This window comes from Oryctolagus cuniculus, chromosome 4 (assembly GCF_964237555.1).
Source record: "Oryctolagus cuniculus chromosome 4, mOryCun1.1, whole genome shotgun sequence".
Classification (NCBI taxonomy): Eukaryota; Metazoa; Chordata; class Mammalia; order Lagomorpha; family Leporidae; genus Oryctolagus; species Oryctolagus cuniculus.
Window position 1 is genome coordinate 150,357,345 of NC_091435.1, and position 13,095 is coordinate 150,370,439.

Consider the following 13,095-nt stretch of genomic DNA (forward strand, 5'->3'; position numbering starts at 1 on the left):
GGCGGGGGTGAGAAAAACTGGACTCCTGTTATGGCCAGGGGTTTATAAGTCTCCTGCAGGGGTGAGACTGGAATCCACCACCCACAGGTAACAGAAGCATCTGCAGGAGTCATCATCTAACACCTCTGGGAATGGCTGCTTGGGATTTAAGCCCCAAATGAAGGTCGCGGGAGAGACACCTTGGGTGGACGTGAGAGACGGAAAGAAAAGGAGGAAACTGCGCAGATGATGTCGCCTAATATTTTCAAATACTTTATGTGAGCGAGATTACATCCCTCTAATTAAGATTACCCTGCCTTAACGGTTTGCCCCAGCACTCGCCAATGTCTGGCAACACAGGGAGACAGCCTGCCTTATCTTTAGAGGAAACACAGATAGGAAGGAAAGACAATCTCCCCAAAAGGAACCATGACGGAGAGGACCCAGAACAGGGTACCCACCCCATGGTCCCCTAACAGCCTGGCTTTCTGGGTGTTTACCAGGGCTCAGTTTCCTGAACAGGTGAGAACTGGTTTGGGACAGAGTTCCCAAAGGAAAAGTAGGCTATCCTGAATGATAAAACCTCACATTGATACTGGGTCATCATGGCAAACTCATTTGCAACGATGCACCACTGTCCTAGAGCAAATACCATGCCTTTACGGCAGTGCCAAGAGAGACAAGAAAGGCAAAGCAGAAGTGACAGCCCCTGGAATGAATGGGAATGAAAGCAGGCTTTGGTTGAGACTGTTGTTGCTTCTCGCTGTCCTTGGCGCTAGCCTCTATTCTAATTCTCAGGAAAGTCTGGTCCACAAACAGCCAATCCTTCCGTCTTCCCCATCCGCCGCAGCACTGCTGCTTGCTGACCCTATCTTTTCTCTTTGCCCCTCACCCTACTGCCCCCTGCAGTCTCCCAGCACAGCACTGAGAACCAGTCTGTCTCTCTCTACAACAACTGTTTTCCACAGTCCCTTTGCTACCTTCCCCAGAGAATATTTAGCAATATCTAGAGACATCTGTCACTGTCACAAGTTGGGGGTCCCAGTGACACTTAGCGGGTAGTGGCCAGGGACAAAATTAACATTCTACAATGCAAAACAGCTCCCACAACAGAGAATTGTGCAACCCAAGTATTAACAGTATTGAAGTTGAGAAATCATGCTCTTTGAGGGAGGTCATCTCTTATTGCTTTCCTTGCTCTTGTAGTCAGTGGCGTTGCTGATATATTGTAGGCGTTTAATAAATAGTTGGTGAATGAATCAAGCTCAGACTTGGTCCATGTGGTTTATTTCCTCACATGACACATCCTCCGATCACTTTCAGTTCAGTAGATAGATATCTTATTACCCTGAGTCCTCAGTACTCCCAGTCTAAATACATTTGCAGTTCTGCAGTGAAGAGTGTAGTTTTTCCTCTTCCTACAAGAATGACTTTGCTGTTACTACAAAAATTATATACTCTGATTTTTAACTATTTGAGTGCAGAGAAGACGCAAAATAGAACTCACCCAAGATCCTCTATCTAGAAGTTACCATCATTGACACTGGGTAATCATGATTTCTGACCACACATCCTTTAATGAATTTTTACAAACAGAATTCTGAACAGTGGGACAGTGATTAAAAAGGATACAATTCCTGCTTTTAAAATTAAATACTACATTTAATTTTCCTTGAATTTAACAGAAGAAACATAAGACAGAGGAATAGGATTGTCAGCGAGCAACATTTCTATTAATCTTAACAACCATTTTTGTCTATCTTGCCCCAAGCATCACCAGCTTCCTGTCTTAATTTTCTATTGTCTTATTCATCCCCTGAACTTTTTTTTAGAAGGCTTTTATTTAATGAATACAAATCTCATATGTACAGCTTTTAGGAATATAGTGGCTCTTCCCCCCATTCCTGCCCTCCCACCCTGACTCCCATCCCACCTCCTACTCCCTCTCCCATCCCATTCTTCATTAAGGTTCATTTTTAATTGACTTTATATCCAGAAGACCAACTCTATATCAAGTAAAGATTTCAACAGTTTGTACCCACACACACACACAAAGTATAAAGTACTATTTGAAGACAAGTTTTACCATTAATTGTCATAGTACAATTCATTAAGGACAGAGGTCCAAAACATGGGGAGCAAGTGCACAGTGACTCCTATTGTTGATTTAACAATTAACACTCTTATTTTTGATGTCAATGACCACCTGAGGCTCTTGACATAAGCTGCCAAGGCTATGGAAGCCTTTTGAGTCCACAAACTCTGTCAGTATTTAGACAGGACCATATGCAAAGTGGAAGTTCTCTTCTCCCTACAGAGAAAAGTACATCTTTCTTTGATGGCCCCTTCTTTCCACTGCAGTCTCACTCACAGAGATCCTTCAGGCAGAACATTTTTTGCCACCATGTCATGGTTTTCCATGCCTGAAATGCTCTCATGGGCTTTTCAACCAAATTTGAATGCCTTGAGGGCTGATTCTGAGGTCAGAGTGCTCTTTAGGGCATTTGTCATTCTATGAGTCTGCTGTGCGGCCTGCTTCCCATGTTGGAACTTTCTCTCCTTCTCAATTCTATCTATTGTTATAACCACACACTTGGTCTTATTTATGTGATCCCTTTGACACTTAATCCTATCTATATGATCAGTTACACACTTAATATGATCACTTTATCATGTAAAATGCATCCTCTGAACTTTTTAAAACAGTAATAATGTCTGAACTTTTGAAAGTTTGAAGAACTACTTGCCAGGGTTCTACTTTTCTCTTGAATAACTCCTCTTCTAATGAGGGTTTATCTGCCCCTTGCTTGTAAGGTTTCCTTCACCATGCATTGCAGCTTCTAGGCCTAGATCCTGAGTGCTAGTTATCTCATTAATAAAGATCAATAGATCTGTTTTTTTTTTTAAAGATTTATTTTTAAAATTGAAAAGTCAGAGTAACAGAGACAGAGGGAGAAATCTTCCATCCACTGGTACACTCTTTGTATAGCCTCAACAGCTGGAGCTGGGCCAGCAGCTTTCTCATTCATGTGTTGTCTCATTTTCTTAGTAAACGAATTGCCTTTTACCCTAGGGCCACACCTGGCTAACCTGTTGGCACTGAAGAGAGCCATGGATTTCACAGTGGGTGGCTCACAGTTTGTTCCTCCCACCTCATCGCTTCTGCAGGCAGCATGGCCTTGGTTGCTGGTTGCAGACAATACAAGGGAACACTTTTCAGCTTCCCATTCTTCCTGCCCCTCTGCTGAACTGTGTTCACAGCTCCTTCAGGACAAGGGCAGTAGCTGCAGAGAAATCTGATCCTGACCTGAGGTCTGAGGACTGAGGTCTGAGGTCTGAGCTGGTGTGTGTCAGAGCTCTAAGTCCTTCCTCATCAAGGTCCAGACTTAAACATAGTTGGCTAGTAGTTGTCATCACTTGTGGTTATCATTTGTTTCTCTATTTTTAATGTCTGTTGTTTTTGGTGAATTGCACTAAGAAGTGTAAAAAAAAAACTCTTCTACTTTGCCATTCTCAGCCGGAACTCCTGCTTCTCCTCCTGAATGACTTGGCTCAATCTGTAACTCACACTTGGGGCTGCATTGCTGAGGACTTGTGTGGTATAAATAATGATATGTGGTGATATTGCATTAGCCGTTAGAGGCTATAAAATACTAAAAGCACATCCTCATGTGCCAAGATTTCCTGGATAATATTTTTTTAAATCATAAATACTTTCCAGGGGTATGTAAGCTGGCTACACCCTTTGAGAAAGTGAAATGAACAGCAAATGCATTTCTTTATCTGTGTTAACCCAGCATTAGCAAATCACTTTTCCAGCAATTTTAAGACATTTCATATTTTGGGGAGAGGTGGAGGAAGTCAAAGAAGCCTGGACAACTAAATAAATAATGGAAAGAAAATGTTGTAAAATGACATAAGACAGGCCTAATTTAGGACCCTAAGGCAGGCATTTAAGCAGATTTCATTAAAGGCATCTTTGCTTATTGGATAAAGAGTTTATTTATAATCTCTGTGCTTTTCTATGCAGCCAAGCATAGAACATTTTAAAATGCTCATTGCAAAAATAACAAAGTAAATCAAGTAACAAAATAAGAATCAACCAAAAAAAAAAAAAAAAAAAAGAATATGCCCAAACCAGGAATGTCTTTTCTTTCTTTTTTGCCCTGATTTTTCTTAAAAGCCATGGAACCTGGCACAGCAACTGAGTGCAGACTTCATACGACATCACTGGTGATCTTGGACAGCATAGCCAGGAACCCAGACCCACACTTCTTCCCCTGCCTGGCCATCTGTGGTCTCTTTGCGCAGCTGTCTCCCTGATGGGTAATTTCTCCCACAACTTTCCTACCTCCACTGCAGGGGTCTTCCTGAGTCCCTGGCCTGTTTTACTCTGGGATAAATGCTAAGTGGGTTTTCCTGAGGCAGTTGACCATCCCACCGATGCCTGTCAGCCAGCCATTTTCATCACGGTATAAACTACCACAACAGAGGGGACCCTGGTCTAAAGGGCTCTTACCGTCTTTCTTCTGGAGCCTGGAGTCCCAGGGGCGCCCGGCCAGCCTCTCCTGCCCTGTCAAAGGAACAGACAGATGATGGCAGTGACCACACAGCACTGGCAAGTGCTCTTTAGCCTCAGCTTGTGGTTCAGGGACCAAGTCCACACGAATGTTGGGTATCTTCCCTTGGAACGTGGCGTCAATGTCCACGGGTCATAAGTCTCATGTCCATGGGAGTCAAGAAGAAAGACCGGACAACCTGCTAACTTGTCTTTCCCTCATCGTCACCGCTGTGGAACTTGCGTTTGGGGCACCAGCCACAGAGTATTTAAATCAAACTATCCCCACTGTCACCACAGTGGGTTTAATGGAAGATTCCCACCTGTCAGGTATGGTCGCTACTACATGTTTGGATTTCTACCTTTGGATTTCCTATTCTGTTTGGCTAACCTGTGTAGATGAATACCCTACTATGATTGAAACCTCATAAAACTAACAAGTCTCCCCAGGGCACAAAAGTACCGAAAATAATATGAGTCTCCTAGGAGACTGACATTAGCACTTACTAACAGTGCCCAGTAACATTTGCAGACGGTTCTGATGTGGCCCTTAATTCCCACCACAGCCATCAACTTCCAGAAGTAGGCTATTCACCCAGTTCCTCAGGTGAGAAAAATGAGATTTTTAGGAAGTGATCCAAGGCTGCAAATCTGGGGCAGGACAGATCACGAGGTCAGCCTGTCCTCAGAGAAAACTCTTTCTACCCCATCAGACTTCTGCCCCAGGAGGGACCATCGAGGGAAGTTTCTCATCAGGAAGATCCAGAGACATACAGGTTCTAGATAACCATGTTTTAAAATCCTAAAAACAGACTGCATCTTGTGGGGTTTCATGGGATTTGTCTCAGGAGACTTGCCTTAAGGTTGTGAGTCATCGAAATCTACCAGTTCTTGTTCTTTTTGTCATATCCTACTGATCATATGATGTCTTATTAGTGTATGTGTCCTCTGGCTACTAGAAAGGCCAGGAGCCCTTGCTACCATGGTTCTGTCATCAGCTGCTCTATCTTATTTATTTTTTAAAAAATTTTATCCATTTATTTGAGAGGTAGAATTACAGAGAGAGGAAGAGACAGAGAGAAAGGTCTTCCATCCGCTGGTTCACTCCCCAAATGGCCACAATGGCTGGAGCTGGACTGATTTGAAGCCAGGAGTTTCTTCCAGGTCTCCAATGTGGGTACAGGAGCCCAAGCACTTCAGCAATTTTCCACTACATTCCCAGGCCACAGCAGAGAGCTGCATCAGAACAAGAGCACCCAGGACACGAACTGGTGCCTGTATTGGATGTCGGGCCATAGGCGTAAGCTTAGCCCACTACGCCACTGCACTGGCCCCAGCTGCCCTATTTTTCAAGTAAGGGTTCTGATGTTTCTCTTCAGGAAGGAAGACCTCAAGTGTGTGGAAAAGTCAGTCATCATACATTTAGAGGCAGAAGAAGAAAATGTTTCTCCAATCTCACAGACAAGGAGGAGTGAAAGATCACTGTGCTCCTAACAATAGTTCTTCTTTTTCTTTTTTCTTTTTCTTTTTCTTTTTCTTTTTTTGACAGGCAGAGTGGACAGTGAGAGAGAGAGACGGAGACAGAGAGAAAGGTCTTCCTTTTGCCGTTGGTTCACCCTCCAATGGCCGCCGCACCGCGCTGATCTGAAGGCAGGAGCCAGGTGCTTCTCCTGGTCTCCCATGGGGTGCAGGGCCCAAGCACTTGGGCCATCCTCCACTGCACTCCCGGGCCATAGCAGAGAGCTGGCCTGGAAGAGGGGCAACCGGGACAGAATCCGGCGCCTTGACCGGGACTAGAACCTGGGGTGCTGGCGCTGCAAGGCGTAGGATTAGCCTATTGAGCCACGGCGCCGGCCACAATAGTTTTTCTATACCAACTCTATCCACTTTGATTCCAAGTTATGTATCAGACGTCTTGTACTCAATCACTAAGAACTTGAGCTCACAGCACCCACATCGTCATTTTACAAGCTTCCTGGCAAATGCCCACTTAATTACTTGTCTTCCAGGTTCTCCTTTTGAGCCCTTGGGTCCTTCTATGCTGTTGTCAGTTCCAGGATTTCCCTGAGAAGTAGAAAATGAGAGAAGAAAGTTAATAGGTTTTGAACATTTCTCCTTAAAATATAACTGAAGCATAATGCATTTAACTGTCCCTCAAAAAGTTCACAAGACACTTGAAAACAGATTCAAATTTCAGACGATTTAGAAGTTTTCTTTTCTTCCTGTGCTTGGTGTTAGCAGAGGGATCACAGAGATCTCAGGTGAGCGTGTGGGGAGAAAGCGGGGACTCAGCGTGGAAGGCAGAGCCAAAGGAAGCCAGGGTGATGCGGCTCAGATGGACGGCAGTGTCGTCCTAGGTGTGGAGGGACCTCTTATTGCTATTGCCACTTTTACATTTACTTTGTTCACACTTCAGGGTTGGTGGATCTCACTCTCCCCTGCCCTTGGGAGAAGGCAAATTGTTGGCACTGCCCCACTGTAGGAATGGGAAAACGTTGAGTGATGCTGAGGACTGCCCCTGGCGCCCACTCTTACTTTGCTTTGATGTCCCATAAACTCACCCTCATTTTTTTTTTTTTTGTTTTAGATTTCAGGAAATTCTGGAATCATGAGTTTTCTCTAGTAGTCAAGGAAATGTTCCAACAGAAACTCAGTCAAAATGGGCACAGAGCTGGAACATTATCCTTAGTGGCCCAAACCAAAGGCTTTCTTTTTTGAGTAGTAGGGACAATGCATACCCTGTCTAGGCTGAGACAGTTGACTGAGCTGGTTGATTCAGTCAATGCTTCCCTACACTGAGAAGGGACAATAATTATCCAATTCCATGGAGTGCCAGCTGCTGGGCTGTCAACTGTCAGCAGCCCAGATTGCCTTCATCAATCAATAAGCAATTTGCAATCACCAACAGAGATACATCATTGATCCAGATATGTAATAAACTCTTTGAATAAGCAGTTTTTCCTCAGTGGTAGAGATTATAGATTAAAGGGATCAAAGAGATGGACTTGAAATTTATTTGATATAACCGATATTACTAAAGTATACATAAAATTAAGAATTTTCTCTATTTTTTCTTCCCTATATTTAAGTATCGGTCTCTAAAAACCAAGTAGTGTATACTTAAATTATAACATTAGAAAACTGTATTTTGGTGAAAAGGGACAAGTGGGGAAAAGGGAATGTAAGCCCAGAGTTTTATGCCACTAGACATGTCAGCCCCTTATGATTACCCAATTCTAAAGGATTTGGTGGAGGAAGTCACATAAGAAAGGATCACATCAGAACATTTTACAGAACCACACCAACTTCTCGTGGACAGCTGCTTGGCCAATGTAGGTTGGGACTTGGTTAGTTTTCCCATAGCTATGCAACCTGACAAAAGAGCGCTGTTGGACATGCTCATGACTAAACATGGATTCTAACAGTGACCAGTTAGGCCAGTTTTCTGCAGATGCAAGATTAAAAGAATACATATTTCAGTAAAAATGGGAAACTCCAAACAACCAGATGAACTTCCATGTGATCACAGATTCAATCTGAGTAGGCTGAGATTTTCAGCAAATTTGTACCATCTGCATGCATTCCTGTAAATAACACGATCATATGTGTGCTCTGTTTATTCTATCAATCTTTATCTCCTGAGTTTTGCCCTAATTAATAATCCACTAGAACTACACTTAATGAAGTACACAGAGTTGTCTTAGATTTGAGATTCACACATGCCCAAATGAGTGGGAAGAACTGTTATGCACTAAAGTTAGGATAACGGGGGTGGGCAATTCGCTTAGTGGCTAAGACTGCTTGGGATGCTGGTTATCCATATTGGAGTGCCTGGGCTGGAGTACTGCCTCTTCTTCCAACGCAGCTTCTTGCTAATAGTGGGGGAGGCATCTGGTAACGGCACCAGTACTTGAGTCCCTGCCACCTACATGGGAGATCAGGACTGCATTCTGGGCTCGTGGCTTTGGCCTGGCCCAGCCCTCACTGTTGCAGGTATTTGGTGGTAGTCAGTCGATGGAAGATCTCGGTCAGTCCCTATATCTCTATCTCTGTCTCTATCTCTATCTCTATCTCTATCTCTATCTCTATCTCTATCTCTATCTCTATCTCTATCTCTGCCTGTCTTTCTTTTCTTTTTTTTTTCTTTTCTTTTTTTTTTTTTGACAGGCAGAGTGGACAGTGAGAGAGAGAGAGACAGAGAGAAAGGTCTTCCTTTGCCGTTGGTTCACCCTTCAATGGCCGCCGTGGCCGGTGCGCTGCGGCCAGCGCATCACACTGATACAAAGCCAGGATCCAGGTGCTTCTCCTGGTCTCCCATGGGGTGCAGGGCCCAAGTACTTGGGCCATCCTCCACTGCACTCCCGGGCCACAGCAGAGAGCTGGCCTGGAAGAGGGGCAACCAGGACAGAATCCGGCGCCCCAACCGGGACTAGAACCTGGTGTGCTGGCGCCGCAAGGCAGAAGATTAGCCTAGTGAGCCATGGCACCGGCTATCTCTGTCTTTCAAATGAAGTGAAAATAAATTAAAATGTTTTAATAACCGAAAACATAAAGTTCAGATGGTGAAAGAGAAGAGAAAGAGAAATCCTTATAGGTTGAATTTTCAGCCATTTTTAAGTCATAGAACATTTTTTTGAAGATTTATTTTATTTATTTGACAGGGAGAGAGAGAGGGAGAGAGAGGGCGGGGGATGAGAGAGAGAGAGAGAGAATGATTTTCCATCGCAAATGGCTGCAACAGCCAGGGCTGGGCCAGGCTAAAGGCAGAAGCCAGGAGCTTCTGCTGGGCTTCCCACACGGGTGTAGGAGCCTAATCACTGGGGCCATTAGCAGGGAACTGAACTGGAAGTGCAGCATTTGGGACTCGAACCAGCAACCACATGGGATGCCAGTGCTGCAAGTGGTGGCTTAACCCGCTACATCACAATACTGGCTCCAGAACATTTCTTTTAAAATAAAAATTCTTTCACATTCTTCAACTTCGTTTGAAAATGGTATATAATTATACAGTTGATAGACAATTAAGGAGAAATTCTGATGAAAGTCAATGGAAACTGTGCATCAACTTGTCAAGTGAATTTTTGGTCATTATACAGAGATAACTGACATGTCTTTGCACTTGAACTGGTGTTTCTTAATTAGTCTTATTTGTGGATAGTTCCCTGGATCTAAATTAGACACTGAAGCTGTTTGAAAGCTCTCAGTTCACCAGATCCTTATCAGAAGACGTCCCTTAGCAAGCAATGTTATCTTCAAGTGCCAATGCCTCTGCTTTTTAAATAAATTTATCTTCAGTGCATACCTTACATTAACGAGTACATTGCACCAAATTCTTTCTCTGATCAACCCACTGTATATAGACAGAGGATATATTAAAGAAAAAGTCCTAAAAGAATCTATAGAAGTAAAATTGACACTTTGAGATGTGATGACATTGAACAGTCCTTTTTTCGACTGTTGAGGAGTTTTTTTTTCTATACTATTCATTGAACTCTTTACTTAGTATTGAGTTAATGTTATGTGTATAAAGTTAGTTGAAAATATATCTTAGTAAAAAAATAAGAATGGGAATAGGAGAGGGAGGAAGAGGAAGGGTGTAAGTGTGGGTGGGAGGGCACGTAGAGTGGGAAGTATCTTTTTCCTAAATTTATAATTATGAAATGTGTGAACTGTGTATACCTTAATGAAAAGGTTTCTGGGAAATATCCTTGTTAGCATTTGTTCTTGTAAACTTTGGCCACTCTGATGGATCTATAGTACACTGCTCTCATACATTGCTGGGAGAAAGGTAAATCAGTACAAACAATTGTTGCTACAACTCTTTGACTGTAAAGACTTAAGCCAAGTATGGACATACACATTGAGATCCAGAAATTCTATTCCTAAAGTATAGGCCCAACAGAAATGTGTATAAAAGTACATCAAAAAATGATGACACTAGGGACAAGTGGGGAAAAGGGAATAGTAGCATGAAATGGAAACAACTCAAGCATTTGTTACTATAATGGAAGACTGAAGCATAGTGGATTCACACAATGGACTACTACACAGCAGCGAAGTTGAGCCAACTGTTGTTATACACAACTCATGGATGAAATCTCACAAGTGTTCAGTAAGACAATCCTGAAGCAGAAGAATACACACTATGTGATTCCACTATAGTTCACCTATTCTTGGTTTATAATGTATGGTGCCGTAAGAGTGATAACCTTAGGGAGGCTGGTGGGATATTGATAAGGTCTTATTATTTTTTTTTAGATTTATTTATTTGAAAGGCAAAGTTACAGAGACGTAGAGGTAGAGGTAGAGAGAGAGAGAGAGAGAGAGAGAGAGGTCTTCCATTCACTGGTTCACTTCCCAAGTGGCTGCAACGGCCAGATCTGAAGCTAGGAGCCAGGAGCCTCCTCTGGGTCTCCCACATGGGTGCAGGGGCCCAAGGACTTGGTCCATCTTCCACTGCTTTCCCAGGCCATAGCAGAGAGCTAGATCAGAAGTGGAGCAGCTGGGACTTGAACTGACGCCTATGTGGGATGCCGGCACTGCAGGTGGTGGCTTTACCTGCTACACCACCGTGCTGGCCCCAAAGTCCTGTTATTTTTGCTCAAGCGGTTGTGACACAGGTGTCTCCACACTCATCAAGCTGTGAATGCATAGTTTGTTCACTTTTCTGGTGTATGTTACAGTTCAACAAACATTTAGAAACAAACTCAAGTTCCAATTCATTGAAGTTTGGGGGATTTACGTGTGGGCATGGAGATGCAGATCCTATAGAACGGATGTTCCCCTGGAGGTGGCCTTCTTCCTATACTTCCTGTGTTGTTTCTGTTGTGGGTCAAGCCTACTCAACTGAGGGAGGAGGAGCTTTGTGTCACAAGTTTTGTTGAAGAAAACCATACCTGATTGCTCAGATTCAGGGAGATGAGGCTAATATTCTTAATTGCGAATGCCTTTTCTTAAACAAAGGAGAAGGGGCTGGCACTGTGGCGTAGCAGGTAAAGCCACTGCCTGCAGTGCCGGCTTCCCATTCGGGCGTCAGCTCAAGTGTAGCTGCTCCATTTCTCATCCAGCTCTCTGCTGTGGCCTGGGAAAGCAGAGGAACATGGCCCAAGTGCTTGGGCCCCTGCACCCACGTGGGAGACCTGGAAGAAGTTCCTGGTTCCTGGTTTAGGATCAGCGCAGTTCTAGCTGTAGTGACCATCTAGGGAGTGAACCAGCAGATGGAAGACCTCTCTCTCTGTCTCTGCCTTGTTGTAATTCTGCCTTTCAAATAAATAAATAAATCTTAAAAAAAAAAAGAAAGAAAAGAGACTATGGGGTGAATATTACAGTGTAGTAGGGTAAGCTGCCACTCAGAGTGCCCATTCCCCACACTGGACTGCTGGTTCAAACTGAAGCTGCTCTGCTTCTGGAACCAGCTTCCTCCTAAGGTGCTTGGGAGGCAGAGGCAGCGGATTAGGGCTCAGTAACTGGGCCCCTATGACCCATGTGGGAGACCCACATGGAGTTCTGGGCTCCTGGCTTTGGCCAGTTCCAGTCCAGTTGTTCTGGGCATTAGAGAAGTGAACCAGAAGATATTTCTCTCTTTCTCTCTCTGTCTGTCTCTCTCTGTCTCTGCCTCTCTCTCTCTCTCTCTCTCTCTCTCTCTCTCTAATGCCCTGTGTTTCCTTTTAAGCACATCAAAAAAGGAGAAGGCTATGTTTCTTCCATTCTTGTCCCCTTTTTGAGATACTTGGAAGACAATGGAGTAGACTGGAATTCCTTCATGGCACCCAAGCTCAAGAGTAATTCTGAATGTTTATTTTTTCAAAAAATGCATTTGCAGATGGTGTGCAAGAGCTAGGCTATTCACTGACCTTCTTCATCTGTGTTCAAAGAAAATCTAACGCAGCTGCCTGCTTTTAAAAAATTCTGTAAAGTTTACATCCGTGGTGTAAACCGTGGATTTCTCTCATAGTGCCTCTCACAGAAAGCAGCAGCCCCCCTCAGCAGAAGGGCTGATGACAACCGGGCCCTCGCTCTAGTCGATGGCCCAGGCGGCCCAGCACTCACAGGATCACCCCGCAGGCCCTTGGCTCCGTGGTCACCAGAAGTCCCTCTCCTTCCGGGGATTCCCTAAAGTTGACACAAATCAGAAGATGAGAAGTTTTAATAAAATAAAAACAAATAATTTATTTTCTCCCTGATTTGAATAATTAAGTATTTTTCTATCAAGTTTATTTAACTGGAAAGAACAGCTACAAAAATAGTTACAGGCATCACATAGATAATTGAGTCATGTACTTAATTATTTGCCCCAATGACAGACTCCATGTTCCAGACAGAGCTGCCACCTTAGTCAGTTGTTACAAGTGTTCTGACAACCAGTTACTGCTCATTATCTTTCTCTAATGAGGCAACGGAGAATCAGAAAGTAACGGGATCTTCTCAGAGTGGCTGCATCAGCTAGAAAGTGAGCTTCTGACTCAACCACTCACGCTTTGAAGACAAAGCAGGTAACTGAAGTTGCAATGGGTGTTTGTTCCAGTGGGAATGATGCACAGATCACTTGACATGCTGCC

The 13,095-nt window shown here is 43.8% G+C and overlaps 1 protein-coding gene across 7 annotated transcripts in view; it reads right to left on the minus strand.

Moving 5' to 3' along the window:
* Nucleotides 1–13,095, minus strand: part of COL6A6 (collagen type VI alpha 6 chain) — a 177,466-nt gene that overhangs the window by 60,870 nt on the left and 103,501 nt on the right. For all 7 annotated transcript variants that reach the window (XM_070072824.1, XM_070072827.1, XM_070072823.1 and 4 more), the window contains 3 exons: nt 12,587–12,649; nt 6,536–6,601; nt 4,499–4,552 (listed from right to left, as the gene is read on the minus strand). In XM_070072824.1, the coding sequence (XP_069928925.1) occupies nt 4,499–4,552; nt 6,536–6,601; nt 12,587–12,649 (183 nt within the window). The remainder of the gene's footprint in view (nt 1–4,498; nt 4,553–6,535; nt 6,602–12,586; nt 12,650–13,095) is intronic.